The sequence below is a fragment of the Gracilinanus agilis genome, chromosome 1 (assembly GCF_016433145.1).
Source record: "Gracilinanus agilis isolate LMUSP501 chromosome 1, AgileGrace, whole genome shotgun sequence".
NCBI classification, from domain to species: domain Eukaryota; kingdom Metazoa; phylum Chordata; class Mammalia; order Didelphimorphia; family Didelphidae; genus Gracilinanus; species Gracilinanus agilis.
In genome coordinates, this window is record NC_058130.1 from 148,692,065 (window position 1) to 148,714,698 (window position 22,634).

The following is a 22,634-nucleotide window of genomic DNA, read 5'->3' on the forward strand; positions in this document are numbered from 1 at the left end:
TATATATATATATATATATATATATCTCCATATTATCCATTTGCATTTGTAACAATCTCATCATCAACTTGATTTCCAATTCCTTACACCACCAGTTAATTATTATCTTAAGAGTATACAACACGCACTTCAATAACCATCTCATTCTTGGGCAAAGAATAACTAAGAACAAATACCAATGGGGAATCACCTTTACACCCACAAACAAAGAACTTGGGAAAATGAGTAACACCTATATGGAGGAATGGCAGTTAAATCAGTTAAGTGGTGAGCCAGACTCCAATCAGCTGGGGAATTACAATAAAACCTTATATAACTTAACTAAGGTACTTCTAGGGTTAAGGAGAATAGACAAGAAACAGGAAACAATAATTTATTAAAGTAAAGAAGTTAGGGAGATGGGTAAACAGGGATTTCCTTAACTGAGGTTAACTATGGACCAGAAACAAGGGAAATGGATCACTACACTAAAACCCTAACTTCAGGCTGACAGGGCCAGACTGTAAGGACAAGGAGATTAGATGTCTCACAGCACAGTTTTCCACTGATCCAATGATGTTCAGACGTCCAGGTATCTTAGTAAGTAAATCCACAGGGTAAAGCCAAGGAGCTGAACTGGTTTGATATGTCCACCAACCAAACCAGATTTCACTGCTCCACTTGAACTTTCCCAGGGTAGATGCATTTTACAGAGGACCAATACTTTCTGGGCTCTTCACCTACAACAACTAAGGAAAAGCACCTGTCAGCAGTTGCATCCAGAAAGTGTGCTCTGTGTCATGTCCCTTGATGAATTCCAAGTTTGGAATATTTAGAATGACAGCTTCTGTCAGCCTGCCTGGCTAAATCTGCTTTCCTATTTCCCTATTACACCTTGGGCATGTTGTATAACGCTGTTTGCCTCAGTTTTCTCATTTTTAAAGTGAGCTGAAGAAATGGCAAACCACTCTACTATCTTTTACAAGAAAACACCAAATGAGGTCACCATGATTCAGAAATGACAGAACATCAAATCCAGTTGGAATATCATCATAAATTTGATTAAGTAGTACTAAATATATGAAGATGGCATAGTGAATAGAGGCATAAGCAAGACCTAGGTTCATGTCTTCCCTTTGACCTAGACTAATCCTATAACCACGGATGAATGAAGTCTTTAATCTCTCAGTGCTCCAAGAAACTCTCAAAATTACAAAAGTTTTGTACCACTATAGTTCCCTACATAAAATCACAAGTTCTGATGACCTTCCCCCCCAAAAGAAAAACAAGTAAAGGATTAAATAAAAGAATACTGATAAAAATTACACAGACAATAGAGTAGGCCAGGGCAATTAAATTATCTGGGAATGGTTTTATAGAGTAGTTTATACAGTGGTTTCATGAATTGTGGAAAGAGGATTGGTATGAAGAGATAGGTTGGTTTAAATTTGTCTTAGAGTGCAGAACAGAATAGAAAGTATAAGGCTGAAAAAGTTTAAGGAGGACTTTTGAAGAACTTTACCCATAAAGGGCAAAGGTCTTACCTGCTCCCCACTGTGCTGGAGGACAAAGAGTCTGATGAACCTCAAAGCCATGAACATGGTCAATTTTTATATGTACAAAAGCTTGGCTATTTTAGAATACATTTATTCTACAGTTCTGCTATAGAATAAAAGTCCTTTGTTGTTAATATTACTATTGTTCTATAGTTCTACAGTTCTATATTTCTAAGTAGTTAATAAGATGGGAAGTAACTTTAGAGACCATAAAAGTTCACCTCGTTTTGAAAATGTTAATTTGTTTATATTGACATTTATTTTATCACTCTACTTACCACTTCTCTCTCTTTCCCCTTTCCTCAAGAGAGGGCTCCTTTTCTTCTTTCTTTGATTTCTTTGGCCTAGTAGTGATATCACTGGGTCAAAGGCCATGAACAATTAAATGACTTGGGAGTATAATTCCATTGCTTTCCAGAATAGCTGTATCAATTCACAGCTCCATCAACAACAGTATAGGAAATTCCTGTGCCTGCTTTCCTATGGACCTTTCAACATTTGTAGTTTTTCTTTTCTTTTTTTTTTTTTTTTTTGTCAACTATGCCAATCTGATTGGTGCATGAGAATCTGAGCTGTTTTAATTTACATTTTTCTAATCATTACTGTCACAAGTATTTCTGGCTTGAAGTTTGCTGAAAGTGAATTTTTTGGGAGAACATAACTGACGCCATTTTGTTCTGTATTCACCATTTTTCTGAATATGACTCCTTCATGAATTGTAGGACCAACTGCAACAGTTGGCTCCCTTCATTATTTTCTTTGTTCCTCTAATTGGTACAAAAAGACCTACCTGCTTTTAAAAAGAAAAAAGAGGACTTCAGTCTCTGGAATGTTCCCCTCTTTTATCCACTCTGACAGGTAACCTTTGATTTTGTAAAAATAACTATATTAAGAATGACACGCCCTTATCAATTTCCTGTAGCTAATAACATACATTCTAAACCCACATTTTTCTTTGTATAACCACTAGCACAGTAACTAGAAGCCATCTTTCTTTTTTGTTTTATGTAACATATAAATACTATTAAGTGAATTTTTAGTGACACAATCATCTCAATAGCAACAGGGTCTGTCACACTCTTTGCATAATAAAACCTGTTTCTCTGGTGAGTTCTGGTTTATTGATATTAACTAGTTGAACCAATAAGAAAATTCATGCAACATTAGTGATTTGGAGAATTTCTGTATGATTATTAATTACAAATCCAAGATAACTTGGATTTCTTCCTCTGAAAAAAATAACCTGTTCTTAACTTCTGATCTTTTACCAACTGAGTATTGACTCTAATTTTTATTTGTTTGAAAAAGTTACTAATAGTTCTTGGAAATTTGACCTTTATTAGAGAAACATTCTGGAGAGAATTTGATTTTTGTAGTTACCTGTTTCCCTTCTAATTTTAGTTGCATTGGTTTTCTATCAAATTGTTTATTTTATATTCTGTGGCCCATTCTATCCTTATTTCATCATATTCTATCCATAAGTCCAAAGTACTTACTTAAAATATGATACCAAAACAGCAATAATTTTGTTTCTTCCTTGCTCATGCTTCCTCCCTCAGTTTCTTCTTTTTGTCATACAAAGCAAGTATTTCTAGCTTACTCCTCTCCTTGAGCATTATCTCTCTTGGTTTTTGGGCATTAGTCTCTCCTGGTCCTCCTCCTACTTGTCTGATCTAACCTTTTCAATTTCTATTGCTAGGTCTTTATCTGGTATCCCCTTGGACATCCAAACATGTGTGTCCCCTAAGGTTCTGTTCTGGGCCTTCTCTTCTCCCTGCTATTTCATCTGGTGACTTTATTAGCTCCCATGAATTCAGTTATCATCTCTGTACTGGTGATTCTCAGATCTACTTCTCCTAATTTCTCCTGATTTCCAATCTTGCATCCCCTACTATCTACTATACATCTCAAACCGGATATCCCATAGACACTTCAAATTCAGCATTCCAAAACTAAACTCATCTTTCTCATCAAACTTTTCTTTGTTCTCAAGTTCCCTATTATTGCCAAGAGTACCACCATTTTCCTAATTATGCAGGCTAGAAACCTAAGTATTATAATCTTCTATTTCTCACTCTCTCTCATCTCCCATATCCAATCAGTTTCCAAGTTCTGCAACTTCGCCCTTCATCACATATTTCCCATGTGCTTCTTTCTCTCTGACACTGCTACAATCCTGATGTACCCTCCTTCTGTTCATTCAATAATCTCCAATGGATCCCTGTTGCCTCTAGAATAAAATATAAAACATTCTTTTTGGCCTTTAAAGCCCTTTATACTCTGGTTTCCTCTTAGTTGTGTTCCTATACCTTATTCCCCTCCATTTACTCTAAGAACCAGTTACATTGGCCTACTTGCTCTAGCAAGACTCTCTTCCCCCCCCCCTCCATGTTCCCACCCTCCCTTCCTCCTCCTGGATTCCCTGGAATTTCCTTCAAATCTTAGCCAAAATATCAATTTCACAAAAAGCCTTTCTAAATCCCCATCAAAGTAAATGTTTTCTCTGTAAGCATACTTTTAAAATCTTTTTAATTTCTCTAGAAATATGAATAAATACTATTTCTCTAGCTTAAGGTCTTTTCCAAACCTTTCTCTTTAGAAATATTGGAGTGGGGGGGAGAGGCTACAGGATTCCTTTGAAATGGAGTAAGAAAGAATGTGGAGCCAAGATGGTGGCTTATTAGAGTCACTCAGAAATTTCTTCCAAACTGATCATTACAAAGCATCTCAAAAGGACAGAGGTCAAAACAGGATGAGTAAAGGGGCTCTTCCATTGGACAAGATGTGAAAGGTAGGCAGAAGGGACTACCCCCTCGCATCCCTCCACCCCCCATGCCAATTAGAATCAGGGCTAGGGAAATCTCCAAATTCTTGAGGGCTGGTTGAAAGCACCACACTCTCACCCCTGATGGCTGTGCCAGACCTGGACAGTGAAACTCAGGGAATAGCTGAGGAAGATAGCCTTAGGGCAAAGCGAGGTAAAATGTGCTATACTACAGATCCACCCTTGAAAATACCAGCCATAAGAGGTAGGGCTCAGAACTGTAAGCAGCAGCAGCAACAACAGCAGCAGGTGAGGAAGATGACTTCAGGGTAAAACACTCTGAAGCACGCTACACAAAAAACACCACAGATTTACCTCTGACCTGGAGGGGAAGATAGTCCCAAGGCTTAGCCCTGTGAGACAGAAACCAAGATAGAAATGACTATAAACATTCAGGAAATCCTCCAGCAGGAAAAGAAATAAATAATAGCAAAAAAAAAAAAAAAAAAAAAAAAAAAAGCTCTTGACCCTGGAAAATTTCTATGGAGAAAAAGAGCAAAATACAGAAGAAATGGAAGAGAGAAACAAACACATGCAAACCCCCCCCCAATGGAAATTGGTTGCAAGCTCTCGAAGAACTCAAAAAGGAGTTTGAAAACCATGTAAGAAAGATAGAAAAAATAGGAAAAAAAGTGGGGAAAAATGAAAGTAATAAAAAAAAGAAAATAACAGCTTAAAAGACAAAATTGCCTACATGGAAAAAGAGGCATAGAAATCAAATGAAGTAATAAACAAAATGGATACCAGAATTGACATGCTGGAATCCAGGAAAAGCAGAAGGGACCAGACCTAAAAGGAAAATCAAAATATCATAGCTGAAAATCAGTGTTTAAAGACTAGAATTGGGCAAGTAGGAGCCAATGATTTCGTGAGAAAGCAGAAATAATAAAGCAAAACCAAAAGAATGAAAAGATAAAAGGAAGCATGAAATAGCTCATTGAAAAGACAACTGACCTGGAAAATAGATCTAGGAGAGACAATCTGAGAATTATTGGGCTACTTGAAAGCCTGGGGGAAAAAAATGCCTAGACATCCTAATACAAGAAATTATCCATGAAATGGAATAAGAGTGATAAGGAAACTAAACTCTTATCTAAATGGTATGATAGTCTCATCACCATCTGGAGAGATTGGTGCCAGGAACTATTTAATGATGGTCCTGGTCTTTTTCTGAAATTCAAAGTTAAACTGATCACAAGATCACAAGATACTGATCACAAAAACGAACTCTTAAGGACAAGTGTTCCATGAAGGAAGTGAGACACGACTATTTTGGAACTTTAACCCCAAAACATATTTTAATATTTTATTATCTTTTCCTTATTCAAGATTCCTGTAAATGTAACTCAAAATCTCATAGAGACAAAGAGTCATTTTGTCTGGCATGGGATAATGTCCATTTGGACAACTCTCTTTTCAAATTAGAATTGGCATAGATATATATATAAAAAAATTGTTCTGTTTGATTTGAGTCCAAATTGTAGAGTCCTTCATTCATAATATTTTTACTCAACACTTCCTTCTATTTATCCTGTCTATATCTTATTTGCATATAATTGTTTGCAAGTTGTGTACTCCTATTAGGCATAAGTTCCTTGAAAGCAGGGCCTGCTTTATCCTTTTTTTTAGGATCCTAACCAATTAGCACTGTATTTGACACATAAAAGGCACTTAATAAATGCTTGTTAGCTGACTGTATCAAATAGTAGTGGTGATAACAGATACCTTTGCTTTGTTCCTGTTCTTTCTGGAAAGGCTTCTAAATTATTTCCATTACATATAATGCTAGCTATTGGTTTAAGAAAGATAATTCTTACCATGTTAAGGAAATGCTCGCTTTTTTCTATGTTTTCTAGATTTTTTTTATAACAACAGAAATAGGTATTGTATTTTATCAGAAGTTTGTTCTTCAACTATTGAAATATAATCATACTCTACTAGTGAGCTGTATCTAAAGCATTTATAATTTGGGAGGATATATGAGAGCTGTATTGGCCTTTAAGAACTTAGTCACCTCAAAACTCTGAGGAAATATTACAAAAGAAGTGCAGTGGAAAAACTATATAGACCTCAAAAATAAAAACTTAGGAATGACAATAGACCTTTCTTTGAGAATTCATTCCTACCAAGTATCCTATTTAGATTTTAGAAAAAGGTCCAGTTTGATATTCAACAGGTATATTTTTTAAAGGTAATCCTGATTAGTGTTTCATTTCAAACTGCTTAGTGCCAACATATTATTAGACAGCACACCTGGTGTTACCCTAGAGATTTTACATTTGACTGTCAAATTTAAAAGCTTTGAACCTCTAATGTTGTCTTCCTAATTAATTGAGCAAAAAACAGCCTGGGTAAAGTGAGAAGTTGATTTTCATTTGTAATTACAAAAAAGGTTCTAAGATATAGCCTAGTTGTATTTTTATATATGTACATGCGTGCATGCATGTATACACACACATACATACAAAAGGTGTGAACATTAGGTACATATTAGGCATGAAATGCAATTTAACTATGAACCTCAATAACTCCATGCTGGTTTTTTTTAAGGAATTAAGAGAGTTTTTCACCAGTAAGCACTGTTACACTTTTTTGCTTTCCCAGGAAAACTACAGCAGTCCTATAATTTAAGACATTCTCAAAATACAATGAATTAATAAATAATGGTAGGAGTTACATAATGAAAGGACTAATAAAATGGACAAGCCATTGACTAATTTGATTTTTAAAAGAAGGCCAAATCACCAATATAAAAAAACAAAAAAAGGTAAATCATACATGATGAAGAAATAAAAAGAAATTATTAAAAATTACTTTGCAGCATTTATAGGTATGTAAAATAAGAATTTTTTAAAGGTGAAAAGAACTAAAAAAAGCAATTCAACTTCAGAATAAGAAGTTGAATAAGGCATAAAAGAAATCCCAAGAAAAACAATCCAGGTCCAGATGGATGATAAGTGAATTCTAGCAGATATTCAAATAACAATTAACTTCAACTTACCTAAGTTGTTAGGAAAAATCAAAGAAGGCATTTTATAAAATTTCTTTTGTGAAGCAAATGTGGTCTTGATATACAAATCAAAGAGAAAGAAAAATAACAGAAGAAAAATCACAAATATCTATAGTGAATAGTAAAGCAAAACTACTGAATAGAATTTTAACAACAAGGCTATAAGCAACATGTTCAAAAGATTAGAAGATGGCTGGATTTATACTAAGAATTCATGGATGATGCAATAGACAATTTAAATAGCAAAATAATTTTAAAAGCATGATAACTTCACAGGTGTAGAAAAAATAAACAAAACACCATATTCACTTAAGTATATATTTTTTAAAAATCATAGGAATAAATGGACTTTGCATACAAATGGAAACCATATATATGAAATACTAATTTGTATTGGAGAAATACTAGAAGTCTTTCCAATAAGATCAGAGGTAAAAAAGAGATGCCTATTGTCATCACTATTATATACTGTAATTCTGTAAATTCTAGCAATAGCAAAAGTAAAAAATTCAAGGATTACTTATAAGCAAAAAACCCCACCAAAATTAATACTATTTGTGGACATGATGGTTTACTTAAAGAATCATAGTGATTCAACTAAAATCAATTCAAATATTATCCTCAATAAAATAAAAAGTAAAAGAGAATGGAAGAAATATTTATTAATCTCCTGCTATGTGCTAGGTACTGTGCTTCAAGTGCTTAACAAATATTATTTCATTTGATCCTCACAACAACTCTGTGATGTAGGTGCTATTGTAATCCCCATTTTACAGCTGAGGAAAGAGAGACAGACAGTTTAAATGATTTGTCTCTGGTCACAAGTAAACTTTTATTTTTTTTTAAACCCTTACCTTCTATCTTAAAATCAATACTGTGTATTGGTTCTAAGGCAGAAGAGCAGTAAGGGCTAGGCAATGGAGGTTAAGTGATTTGCCCAGGGTCACACAGTTAGGAAGTGTCTGAGGCCAAATTTGAATCTAGGACCTCCCATCTCTAAGCCTGGCTCTCAATTCACTGAGCCACCTAGCTACCCTGCATAGTATGTTTTTTGACAAACCTAGAGACATTAAACAATAAGAGGGACAAAAATACCATTCTGAAGTCCCATCTCATATCCATCAGATTAAAAAATAAGATAAAAGGGCAAAATGGTAGTTGTTAGAGGAGCTATGGAAGGACAAATACACTCAGTTTTCTCAGTGAAGTAGGTGGCTAAGTCATTTCCTATAAATGTGATAGGTCAGTACAACTGGTGGCAAGAGAAGAAAAGTGGATATGAGGAATGATATAAGGAATGGGCAACAGTAAAGCAGACTTTTGTGCAGTACGGAGGCCTATTTGAATTTCTTATGGGCAAAAAAATAAGCTCTATATCACTACATTCAATATTGGCAAAGGTGACTTGCTGTTATGTCCTCTTCTCTTTGGCATTCTAGTAAATGATATGGACTCTTTCTCACACTGTTTTTAAGTAATTTAAAGAAATGCTATATTTCAGTGAGCAGAAGCAGTAAAAATAAAGATGCTAATTTTTTCCCCATCCATGTTCATGAACCTCCTAAAATCTATCCACTGGCTCCTTCTGAGTATGTCATGGATCCTAAATTTATAGCGAATGAAAATTCACATGTGAATATCAAAAGGTCAAGGGAGACAAGAGATTTTACGGTATCAGCTAATTAAGCATATAAGTAGCAGTCCATGGGATGATGATGACGACGATGATGGTGATGGCTCTAAGAACAAGTGGAATTTATATGGTGTTTTAAAGTTTCCAAAGTAATTTACATATATTTATCTCATTGGATTCTCACAATATCATCATCAGCTAAGTGCTACAGATATATTATCCCCACTTTAGAGAATAGGAAAATTAGGTTGAGAGATGTTGTTACTTGTCTAGGGATACCAAGCGTCTGAGATAGGATTCAAACCTGGGTAATCCCAATTTCAACTCTAGTTCTCACATTCTATATTGCCAAGACCTATAATAACCAGTAGCTACATACTTCTAACTTTCCTTGCTGGTGGAACTCCTACTATACTCAGTCATTACTAATCTCAAAACTCTGTCAACCTCCTCGTCCTTTACAGGAACAACTCTATAGAACAGCTATTATAGAAATCTTAGCTGCAATTGGAAATTATTCCCAGAATGCCCACACTCCAACAGTAAGAGGGTTTGAGAAAAATCCTTCCAACATTAGAGTTGAACCTCCCTACTTCTAACATTCCCAGGAGACTCTTTGGAGTCCCAGATGTCAATAATTTCCTTTTTTCTTTCAATCTCACAGGAATTCTATCTTCAATGCTCAGGAAGCCAAAGCTCTAGATCCCACTGCCAGAGATGAAACAAGAAGCAGGAGTGGTGTTTTTTCAGATCAATGGAAGGTACATTTTTCATCAGTTGTTGGTAGGGAAAATATGTCCCTTGTATCCCTAATTGGGGATTTTCTAATGAAAATAATGTTTTAAATGATTAGGTACTATAACATAATACTATAGTTTAACTCCACCACAGGTAAGAAAAGATTGTAGGCTAATCTCAATATCAATATTAGTTTTATTTTTTGGAAAACAAATCTCAAGTTTCCAGTAAGTGACTAAGAAATCAACTTTTGGATCACAACCTGTTTGCATGCTAATGATTATCTATTTGATAAGCTTACTATCATTTTTCTGTACTGCTTAACCAGTATATTTACTGCACCAAGTTAAAAATATCAGCTGAAAGAAAAAGATCAAAACTGGACTGATTAATAATGAGTCCTTTAAATTAAGATCTACAATAATGGTTTTCTTCATCAAGAAAGAAGACTGTGCCTCATAAAAACTCTGAATCACCCTAACAACTTGTTCACTACTTTGTACACAGCAGATGTTAATAAGTGTTTTCTGTTGTAGAAGAATAGAATATTATGGAGACAGGGAACTTTGTTAGTAGAATACAGCAATGATCTGTATATTGAGAATGCTAGCTAAAAACCAGATCACCAGTCCAAAAAATGACTAATCCAAGAGAATAGAACACTGATAGGGTTCAGTGACTGGATATGAAAAATTAAGGAGATAAATAAGTCAAAGATAACTGTAAAGTTTTAAGCCTGGAAAAACAGAATAGGAAAGTCTGAGAGAGAATAGGAAAAATAAGCGATAGGGTCCAGAGAGTCAATTTTAGTCGTTTTGGTTTTAAATAAAAGAAGCAAATGTAAATATCTGGTAGATTCTTAAAGATAAGAGATATCTGGAGAAACAAATACTTGGGTTATCAGGATGATTTCATAGAAAGCCAAGGGAAGTGGATAAGCTATAAAAGGTGATAATTATAGAGATGACCAAACATTTCCCCTTTGGGGAAATGCCAAAAGTATTGGGAAAGAAAAAGAAGAGGAGGTAGCAAAGGTGGCAGAGATGAAAAAAGAATGTTCTGCTCTCTCAATTCAATATTTTCTTTAACTTTCATACAATTACAAGAGATCCTCCCTTTAAGATAAAGGATGTAAAGTGGTCTACACTGTATGCATTTGATTGATGAATTGCAGGTTCTTCCAGGAAGAATAACAAATCATCTCAAGTCTTGCTGAGGCTACTGTCATTCTATTTCTTGTATCAAAAGCTACTGTCTTTGTTTCACCTTTCAAATATAATAACATGATTTCATTGGAAGTAATAGCTAATTCATTTGAAATTTAGTTTTATATTTCAGATAAAAAAAGTTATAGTACTTAAAAAGGGGAGGGATGGAGAAAATTTCCAAGCATGTGTAAACACAAACTGAGAACAACCTGTTTTTCGAATTATGTATTTCCTACAACTCATCTGTGAGTGGTTAGCTTTATAAAGCTGGCCATGTGGAGATAAGGAGAGGGCTTTTTATAAAATAATAAGTACACCCGGCTATTCTTTGGAAAATGTATATTTATAAATTGCTAATAGCCCCAGAATTCCAAATTTACCCCCAATATAATAAAAGTTACTCTGAGAAGAGACCAAGCACCAGGAATTTAAATGCAAAAGGTAGCATTTACATAAAGCTCTGTAGTCTTGCTTATAGCTATGTTTCATATGTCTAAGTTACAGTGGGCCCATAAGGAAAAAAATGTGGAGTGAGCAAGATGGCTGAGTGAATAGGGAGCTAGGCTTATAGACAGAAGGTGTTGGGTTCAAATCTGACCTTAGACATTTCCTAGCTGTGTGACTATGGGGAACCCCCTAGGCTCCTACCACTCTTCTGCCTAAAAACCAATCCACAATATTGATTCTAAAGGAAGGCAAGGGGTGAAAAGGGGAGCAGCTGGATTGAGAGCCAGGTATAGAGTTAAGAGGTCCTAGGTTCAAATTTGGCCTCAGACACTTCCCAGCTGTGTGACCCTGGGCAAGTCACTTGACCCCCATTGCCTAGCCCTTACCACTCTTCTGCCTTAGAGCCAATACACAGTATTAATTCCAAAACAGAAGGTAAGGGTTTAAAATAAACAAATAAATAAATGAGCGGAATAAAATAAAATATAAGGTAAGGTTTAAAAAAAAGTTCATGTATTTCAATTAGTCTGGACTAGTGAGGTTAAAAAGATCAGGCTTAAAAAAAAAAAAGAATTCTGATCTTCAATTTGGGTTTTTGTTGTTGCTTAGTTTATCTAACTCTCAATAAGCATGAAATAAAAAAAGAATTCCAGAGATGATTTAGTTAAAAGATATAGAAAGAACAAAAAAATTAGTTTTGTGACTGAATTATTCTAAACCATAGGCATATTTCTGTAACTCTTCATTGTGGAAGGACTCTGTTACTCATTAAAGAATATGCCAGGGAATGAAACCTCTGGCTAGTCCTACAAAAGGTAAAAGGCTTTAAATACAATACAGGAAAAATATGATCCCTGTCTTCCAAGGCCTGGGCCATTAAACTATAAGAAGCTTCTTACCATACCAAGTCTAAATAAGAGATGATGAATTTTTTCAATCACAGTTCCAAAGATATTGGAGAGTACTTGTCAAAAAAGCACCCACAGAGGGCAGCTGGGTAGCTCAGTGGATTGAGAGCCAGGCCTAGAAATGGAAGGTCTTAGGTTCAAATCTGGCCTCAGATACTTCCTAGCTGTGTGATCCTGGGCAAGTCACTTAACCCCCATTGCCTAGCCCTTATTGCTCTTCTGCCTTAGAACCAATACACAGTAGTGATTCTAAGATGTAATGTAACAGTTAAAAAAAAAGAAAGACAAGAAAGCACCCACAATGATGAAATCACTGATCCCTTAAGTATTAAAGTATATCAGTCATACAAAAGATTAACAGGAAGAATAATTAGCAAATTTATTCGTCTTCTTTATATTTCTGTTGTCAAATGTAGTTGTTGGTTTTGACCAAACTATTCCACCTTCAAGAAAAATTCTTAATAGTAAATTACACATTCCCAAAACTTTGCATAAATTCCAAGAGTATTCTATTTCATTAAAGGGAACTAATATTTTTTTCATGTATGGTTATAACCAAAATATACTGTTTTTCTTAAGAAACACAAATGATTTTTTTTATAACAGCATAAATAAATAGAACCTTGACTAATGTTTTTTGTTCTTTCATTCTAGGTTGGCTATTTAGTCTATATTCATAACATATAATTACACTAATGAATCAATTTACTCTTTTATCTCAAAACCATTTTCTTTTAATTACAATGACCTTAAAAAGTACTCAAAACTTTAAACTTAAAAGTCGTTGAAAATATATATTATTAACAAATATGGTTGTATCAAACATAAAAATGGGCTAAATGAATCATCTTCTCTCTCTCTCTCTCTCTCTCTCTCTCCTTAAACTTAAAACTATTATAACAAATAAATCTAGTTTTAGTAAATGAAAACTATAAGTTAATCAAAATGTTTTATGAAAATTACAGGATAATTATATGGAAACCAAGTCTAAAATGCTAAAATCTTTGAGTACAAAATTGGTAGTCTTCAAAATATTCTCAAATAACAAAAATCCCAAAGATACCCTTATTATTTTAAAACATTTAAAAACTCAACATTCTCATTCTGTATTTCCTTGTCCAAATATAATCTGAGAAAGAAAAATGTTATGCTTTGTTTTCTGCTTTAAACATTTATTCTAACATTAAAACTCACAGTTGATGGGCAAATGGAAGGACTACATGCATTAGTATGGGCACATATTAAAAAATCAAATGTGCACATTTTAACGTAGCAGCTAAACTTAACCAAAGATGCTTTTTTCTTACTGGAAATAAGGCCTGATTCAAGTAAAAGAAAGCAACATTTAAAAAATTAACAAGGAGAGTTACAGCTAGTAAGAATACTTCTCCCCACAAAAGTAGGAAACTCAAATATGTGCTTTCCCAAAGCTATTAAAATGCTACAATATTCACCACAGAATTTATTTACTCACTTCCGATGGGTGTGGTCGATGCCACTGTTAGGTATTCTTTCCACTTTTGCATTTTTCTGCCCACATATATTTCCATAGCTGTCGTATCCTGACACTAGTCTTGCTGCTGCACCTGTTGCTATTGAAAAGCCACAAATAAATCCCTAGAAAAGAAGCAGAAAAAAAATAATAAATAAACCAGTACACTGTCTCAATAGCAACAGTCACAGCCTGACACCCAGATGCCCACTCTGGTTCTGTCTGTTCCAAGGGAACAAAGAGCTTTCTTCCAATGACTAAGAGTAACAATATTCCACTGTTTCCCTTGTTTTTCATCTAACTCAAAGGGAAAATACCACCATGGGAAACTCTATTTACAATTGGAACCCAACAAAACTTTTGTAGGTGCTGGTACATTTCAACAAAACGGTGTCAGAGGCAATGGAAAAGAAGCACTGTTTTCCCTTTGAAGAGTAGCTGTAGCTATTTGTGTGCAACAGAATCACTCTTGCCTCAACAATGCAGTTGCTTTCCAGCAATAAAGTTTTAAACAAGGAATGAAATTTATAATGAAGCATCTGTAAAATACTTTATATACATAGGAGACACAGAAAAGAAGGAAACTGAAGGATCAGTTATGCTTGTAAAGGTTACTTCATTACATGACCACATGCATTAGCACAATACCTACAGCAAACAGCAGGAGGCTTTAAAGAGCGTACTCTTCTTGCCAAATCAAGGATGAAATGACTGAACTAAGGCAACAAAGACTTAAATTCAACCCAACAATGTTCATGACAAGAAAGTGAAAAGAAGTGATGCTGGAATCACAATGGATCAACTGAATTTACTTGGGGAGAAGGCAGAGGTTAAAAAAGTATACAAATTACATTGTAATTAAGTGTTTATGTTTTATTGTCTTTATTAGACAGGTTAATGAAAATAGTATTAACAACATGCATAATTCTTAAGCTAAATGTATAACAATTCTAGTTCAAAGTGGCTATGCTAGATTTTAGGTCAGCTATGGTAAATGATCTCTTTTACAATCTACATTTGACTACGTAGGGTAGTTCATATATGTGAAGGAAATCAAACACAAATGTTTTCCCAACTGTTTTTCCTCCCCACTGAAACCTGTTTTCTGCCTTGAAACAGCAACTACTGTTGCCACAGAAGCTTTTCTAGAAGGAACTGTCTTTATCTGAAAATACTAATAGTTACTCCAACCTGAACCATTGGCTACTGATTTAGGATCATAGGATTACAGATTTAGAATTGGAAGAGATTTTTCTTTTACTAATGATAAAACTGAGGACCACAGGGATTGAGTGACTTGCCAAGGTCCTACGGGGACTAAGTGGTAGAAATGGGATTTGATCTCAGGTCCTCTGACCCTAAGCCCAGGACCACTGCACCATGCTATATATAAAGAAGGGAAAGGTTAATGAGATCCTATTTATCTACTTCCATCCAGCTGCTTCTCACTTTCCTCTTCACTTATGTACATTTTCTACCTCCTGAGAGCCAATTCCTCATCAACTGTATCAGATACCAAGTCTTTCCTGCCTCTAGATTTACTGGCACCTTAAATTTAAAGATTAAAAAAAAAGTAAACCCTAAACATGAGCTTTAAATCGTCTTCACTCAAGCCATTAATCAAGAGTATTTATTAAGCACTATGCCAGGCACTGTGCTAAGGGCAAAGACTACAAAGATAGGAAGAAAAAAAAAAGGCCCTGAAGTCAAGAAGCTTACATTCCAATAGGAGAAAGAACATGCAAACCATGTACAAATCAGATATTAACAGTAGAAATGGAAGGTAATAACAGAAGAAAAATATTACCAGTAGAGGAGAGAAGGAAAGTTTTTCTACAACAAGGTTGGATTTTTACTGGGTGTTGATGGAAGCAAAGGAAGCCAGGAAACGGAAGTGAAAAGGGAGAGTATTCCAATCATAGGGAAGAACCAGTGAAAGGCCACAGAGTCACTTAGAGTAGCATGTGTAAGGCCTGTGTCACAGGAGTTTAAGAGTACAGGAAAGGGGAATAGTTTGCATTAAAACTGGAAATGCAGGAAGGGGCCAAGTTGTGCAGGGCTTTTAAAAAGGGTTTTATATTTGAATCTAGAGTTAATAGGGAATTAATGGAGTTCACTAAAGAAGGGAAGTGGCACAGTCAATCCTATGCTTTAGAAAAATTATTTTGGCAGCAAAGTGAAAGATGATTAGAGTAAGGAGAAACTTTGCAGATTTGATGAGAATGAAGTTGGAAACAGTTGTTTTCATTTGACTTCCTCTTAATTTGATAGTTATAGTTGAATTTTTTTCACACAATCATAGTACAACAATACAAATTCAAAGTGGCTAGATTTCAGGTCAGCTATGGTGAATCACAGATCACTTGCTAGTCTTTTAAGAAGTGTCTGTATTACCCAAAGGGATAATAAGGAAAAAGACTTGGACAAAAATGTTTATAGCCACGCTTTTTGTGGTGGCAAAATTTTGGAAAATGAGGGGATGTCCATCAATTGAGAAATGACTGAATAAACTGTGGTATATGTTGGTGATCAATTATTATTGTGCTGAAAGGAATAAAGAAATGGAGGAATTCCATGTGAACTGGAATGACCTCCAGGAATTGATGCAGAGAGAAAAGAGGAGAAGCAGGAGAACATTGTACACAGAGACTGATAGATTATGGCACAATCGAATGTAATAGACTTTTCTACCAGCAGCAATGCAATGACCTAAGACAATCCAGAGAGACTTGTGAGAAACAATGCTATCCACATCCAGAGAAAGAACTATGGAACCAGAAATGCATTAGAAAAATATGTGCTCAATCATGTAGTTTGATAGGGATCTGATTAGGGTTTTGATGTTAAAGGATCACTCTACTGCAAATATGAATAATATAGAAATGTTTTGAACAATGATACATGTATAACCCAGTGGAACTGCTTGTCAACTATGGGAGCAGGGAGGAGAGAGCAGGGGGAGGGGGATCATGAATTATGTAACCATGGAAAATATTCTAAATAAAAATTAAAAAACAAAAACAAAAAAAAGAGAAGTGTCTGTATATATGATGTGACCATTTATCAAATGGGAAATAGCTTTGGTTCTTATATATTTATGTAAACTCTTCATACATTTCAGATCCCTATCAGAAACATTTGCTGCAAAGATTTTCTCCAGGTAACCTTTTCCTTTCTAAGTTAAAATGTTTTTTTGTTTTTTGTTTTTTTTGCAGAAAAATTTTATTTTTGTGTAATCAAGTGACCAGAGAGAATCTAAGGAACAAGATGAACTGGGATCACTGACTTAGTGTCTGGAGCTCTGAGATAGGTAAGCAGTTCAGAGAAACTCAGAGTTGATTTCAGACTCAACTAGTACCCTGGTTCAGCAGCTCCAGATTTCTCAGGGATACTGAGAAGATGGACTAAGTGTCTAGTATACCAATCCAGGGTTGCCCTGGGCATATGATAAATTCAGTTTCTTGTCCAGTATTGTAGCTCATGAGGAGGGGTGAGCAAGGAAGAGATGTTTTCTTCCACAGGAGACCAGGACAATAGTACAAACAAAAGGGTATATCCCCTAAAGGGGCAAAGATTGCAGATTCATCCTTAAGAGCTCCTAGCTAGGTCAGCAATGGTGGGTTGCCCAGAACAGACTAAAAGAATGATTATACAAAAAAAAATAATAATAATAAAGAGATATTCCAAAGTCAAGGATGATCAAGAGATAAAACCAGAAAAGGGGAACTCCAAAATATCTATAAAAAAAGCCTCAAGGAAAAACACAGCTTGATCATAAGATGAATTAGAATTCATAGAATTCATAGAATATGTGGATAGACAAACATTTTTTAAAAGTCAAAAGTGATATTATAAATGAAGTTAGTGAGAGGAAAGAATTACGAAGCAAATGAGAGCTAATGGGGATATTTAGAAAGAAAATTAGCATCTTAGCCCAAGAGGCATAAAACTTTTCCCATGTAATAGATTACCCAAAATTAAAACGGTCCAAGAAAAAGGTAACAACTCCACAAAAGAAATATTAAAACAAAATTTAAAAATGGGAAAAAATCCAGTCACTCTAACTAAAAGCAATTGATATAGAAAATGTATCAAATAAAACTAATTAAGAATCATTATACTAGGGAGCAGCTGGGTAGTTCAGTGGATTGAGAGCCAGGATTAGAGATAGGAGGTCCTAGGTTCAAGTTTGGCCTCAGACACTTCCCAGGTATGTGACCCTGGACAAGTCACTTGACCCCCATTGCCTACCCTTACCACTCTTCTGCCTTGGAGCCAATACACAGTACTGACTCCAAGATGGAAGGTAAGGGTTTAAAAAAACATCATTATTCTACCTGAAAAGCCATGGTAGGAAAAAAAAAAGAGGTTAAATTTCATAATTGAAAAATATCAAGAAAGATAATGACTTGGGTCTATTTGAATCAGAGAAAACATGGAAAAATAAAGAATTCACCTGAAAGGACCCCCCTCCAATGAAAACTTGCAGTAATATCAGAGCCAAATTCCAGAGCTTTTAAATCAAAGAAAAAAATACAGCAAATAGCCATAAAATAAAAAGTCCAAGTACTAAGGAGCCACAGTTAGGATCATAAAAGATTTAGCAGCTATACCTACTATAAAGGAATGGAAAGTTCAAAAAACAACACTCCAAAAGGCAAGAGATATGTGCCAGTGATGGTGAACCTTTTAGAGATGGAGTACCAGGTCCTGCCCCCCATCCACCAGACCAAGAGCCTTGCCAGCCTTCACACCAGAGACCCTGTGCCATGCCCCTCTCCTTCACTGAGTGCTGGGCATGTTCCACCCCCTCCTTTACCCCACACAGAGGAGGGAAGAAGTGCTCCCATTGGGCTGCAGAGTAAAAGGGTGGGTGATGTGAAAAAATGACATCAGGCACAGTGGAGGGGAGGAGGGGTGAAGCTCCACCCAAGTCCCTCTGCCTTTCTAGTAAAGAACTTGGGGGGAGGGACCTGCATGCCCACAGAGAGTGCTCTGGGTGCCATCTTTGGCATCTGTGCCATAGGTTTGCCATCACTGATATATACACATATAAATAAGAATAACTTTATTTGGCAAAATTGAACATAATCCTTTTTAAAACTTTTTCATTTTATTTTTAATTCTTTTCATTTTCAGTTCCAAATTCTCTCCCTCCCTCCCATGCTCCAACCACTGAGAAGAAAAGAAGTACAATACCCATTATATATCTGAAGTAATGTAAAACACAAAATGGAATATAATCCTAAGGGGAGCAAAATGGATCTTTAATGAAATGAAGGGCTTCCAATGATTCTTTTTAAATTTTTTAAAAAATGTATATCTTTTTAGTTACACGTAGAAACCATTTTTGACCACTGTTTTCTGATATTTCAGGATTCTGATTTTCTCCCTTCCCCTCTCCCCCTCCCTGAGCTACCATATAGTCTGATATAAATTATTCCAGTACTTTCATGTGATACATATATCCATATTGCTCATGTTGTGATAGAAGATATATCACACATAGAATAAAAATCTCATGAAGGAAATAAAGTGGAAGATGGCATGCTTTGATCTATATTGAAGACTCCAAAAGATCCTTCTTTGGCTGTGGATAGCATTTTCATCATGAGTCCCTTGTGATTACCTTAGAAACCTGCTTTGCTGATAATGGTTTAATCCTTCACACTTGATCTATTGTATACATTGTTTTTTTAGTTCTCCTCACTTCACTTTGCCTCAGTTCATATAATTCTTTCCAGGTTTTTATGAACTCATAGTGTTTGTCATTTCTTATAGCACAATAGTATTCCATTACAGCCATATGCCGCAACTTGTTCAGCCATTCACCAAATAATGGACAGTTCTTCTGTTTCCAATTCTTTGCCATTACAAAAAAAGCTAACAAAAATATTTTGGTACTGTCAGGTCCTTTCTCCCCTTATCTCCAATCTCTTTGAGATATAAACCTATGCATGTTTTTATGACCATATGAGATTGGATTCCATATTACACTCACTCCAGAAAGGTTATCAATTCACAGTTCTACCAAGAGTGTATTAGTATCCCAATTTTCCCACATCCAGTCCAACATTTATCATTTTCCTTTTTGGTTGTGTTAGCCAGTCCAATAGGTATAAGGTAGTATCTCAGAGTTATTTTAATTTACATTTCTCTAATCAGTAGTGATTTGGAGCATTTTTTATATGACTATAGGTCATTTTCATTTCTTCCTCTGAGAAATGCCTGTTCATATCCTTGATCATTTCTCAATTGAGGAATGTTCTGTATGCTTACAAATTTGGCTCACTTATTAATATATCTAAGAAATGAGGTTTTTAACAGTTTGACACTTGCTATACATTTTCCCCCAAATTTATTTCCCTTTTAATCTTGATATTATTGGTTTTGTTTGTATAAAACCTTTTCATTTTAATGTAATCAAAATTATCCATTTAATTTTTGATAATGTTCTCTAGGTCCTATTTGGTCAGAAAGTATTCCCTTTTCCATAAATCTAGAGGTAAATTTGTCCATATACCCCCTAATTTGTTTATGCTGTCAACCTTTATTTCTAGATAAAGTTTCAATTTTGATTTTATCTTGGTGTATAGTGAGAGATGTTGGTCTATCCAAGCATTCTTGATAAAAAATTACTGAAGCTGAATAGAAACTTTGAAATATAAACATAGGAATAAAGAGAAATACAGTGGTACTTTGACACACAAGTTTAATTCATTCCATGGCCAAGCTCATAACTCAATTTGCTCATGTATCAAATTTAATTTCCCTATTTAAATTAATGGAAATGCAATTAATGTGTTTCAGCCAAAAAAATGCAAATTTTTTGTTTTATGTATGCTTTTAAATAAAAAATGCACTTTATAAATAACAAATAAATATGTTTATAGATAATATGAAAGACTGTAAAGAAATAAACTTGGTTATGAAATGTTATTTACCTTCAAAGTCAGGCAAAGATGCTGGCGGGGAAGGTTTTAATTTCGTGCACTATCTTAACATAGCTTACTCTCTACACATGTAACACTACATTTAAATACAAAATTGTTCTTACACATTACTTATGATATATAATTTTATTGTTAAACTTAATTGCTATTTTTTTACTTTACTTATCATCATTTTCTTCACTGAATTTTGGCTGTTTTGCCACACTTTCCTCAATTTTACTTCATGGTCATTTCAACAAAAACCTTTTCGTGGAAGTTTGTTTCTTCCTCCCTTTCAGAACATTTCGATAATGTGTGAAACAAGTGTCATCAAACAGCTCCAACACACGACCTTTTGCAGCTTTTTCTGGGTGTGTCTTTTCAATAAACTGTTTAATTTTTTTCGAACTCCTCAACATTTCCTTAATCTCACTTGTACTCACTACCTCATCCACCTCTGGCTCCTCCCCACTAATTTCTTATAAAACCTCTGTATGCTGCTGCTGCTGCTATGACTCCTTCAATTCCTCAGTTGTGAGGACCCATGGTTAAAAGTCAAGAAATTTGCCCAAAAAAATGATAATAAAGACAAAAATGAAGAAGAAAGCAAAAGCAATTCAATATAGATGCTCCCATGACCAGATAAACACTGAACTAAATGAGACAGCCTTGTGTAACTTGTAAAACTGAATGTTCAACAGGCTATCTAATGGAGGGTGACGGAAGCTTGTGATTCAAATATCTGTTTTCAAATGTCCGTTTGTGACTTAAAGCAAAAAATCCCAATGATGACTGCTCATATCTCAAATTGCTCATGACTTAAGGTGCTCATGTATCAAGGTACCACTGTATATAAAAGTAAATTCAAGTGTAATCTCAAAGAACTGCTCATGAAGTGTTTGCATTCTAGTGGGAGTGGAGTGGGAATGATATAAGCATTTCCTAAGAACTATAACATGATCAGGGGTCATAAAGGGAGAACAAAGGGATGATTTTTGATAGGTTTTAAAGGTCTTTTAAAAAAGGGAAGGTAGAGGAAGGATAAGCTAGAGGAGAAAAGAGAAATATTAGGGGAAGGCTTATTACCTCACATAATAAGGGGGAACAAATAGAAGTCTACACAAATGAGGAAGAGATATGTGTGTATGGAAATTTCCATTTTATCCAAACTAATCACAGGAGAACAGAGCACATGTGCATACACAGAGTTTAGTGTACATATATATTTACTTCAATAAGGCAAACTGGAGGAAACAGAAAAAGTTAAGAGGGATAGCAAGAAAGGTATGAGCAAGGGATTAATCTTAAACAAATCTAACCCTAATTTCAGAAGAGAAATAAAAATATTTTTTTGGCAAATTTCTGAAAAGAGTCACTTACTGAAGAGCTATCTATAACTATAGTTTATAATATTCCACATAAAAACACTGCCAAATACAACCTTATCCTTATCAGATTGGCCATTTTGACAGTAAATTAAAATAATAAATGTTGAAGGGAATGTGGCAGAATTAGGACACTAATGCATAGCTGGTGGAGTTGTTATTTGATTTGACCATTCTGGAGGGCAATTTGGAGTTATGCCCAAAGGTCTATAGAAGAATGCATACTTTCTGATCCAACAATACCAGTACTAGGCCTGTATCCCAAAGAGCTAAAAAAAAATGGAAAAAGACCTTTTTGTACAAAAATATTTATAGATACACTTTTTATGGTAGCAAAGAATCAGAAACTAAAGGAATATCCCTCAACTAGGGTATGGCTGAACAAATTATAGTATATTATGGTGATGGAATACTATTATGCTATAAGGAATGATGAACAGGATGATTTTGAAAAGAACTGGGAAGACCTACATGATCTAATGCAGAGTGAAATAAGCAGAACCAGGAGAATATTATACACAG

General features: G+C 34.9%; 1 protein-coding gene across 1 annotated transcript in view; it reads right to left on the bottom strand.

Annotated features, from left to right (window-relative positions):
- The window catches only part of SLC44A1 (solute carrier family 44 member 1), a 226,144-nt gene that overhangs the window by 127,770 nt on the left and 75,740 nt on the right, over window positions 1–22,634 (bottom strand). The window contains exon 3 of the mRNA XM_044658236.1: window positions 13,778–13,920. Within this exon, the coding sequence (XP_044514171.1) occupies window positions 13,778–13,920 (143 nt within the window). The remainder of the gene's footprint in view (window positions 1–13,777; window positions 13,921–22,634) is intronic.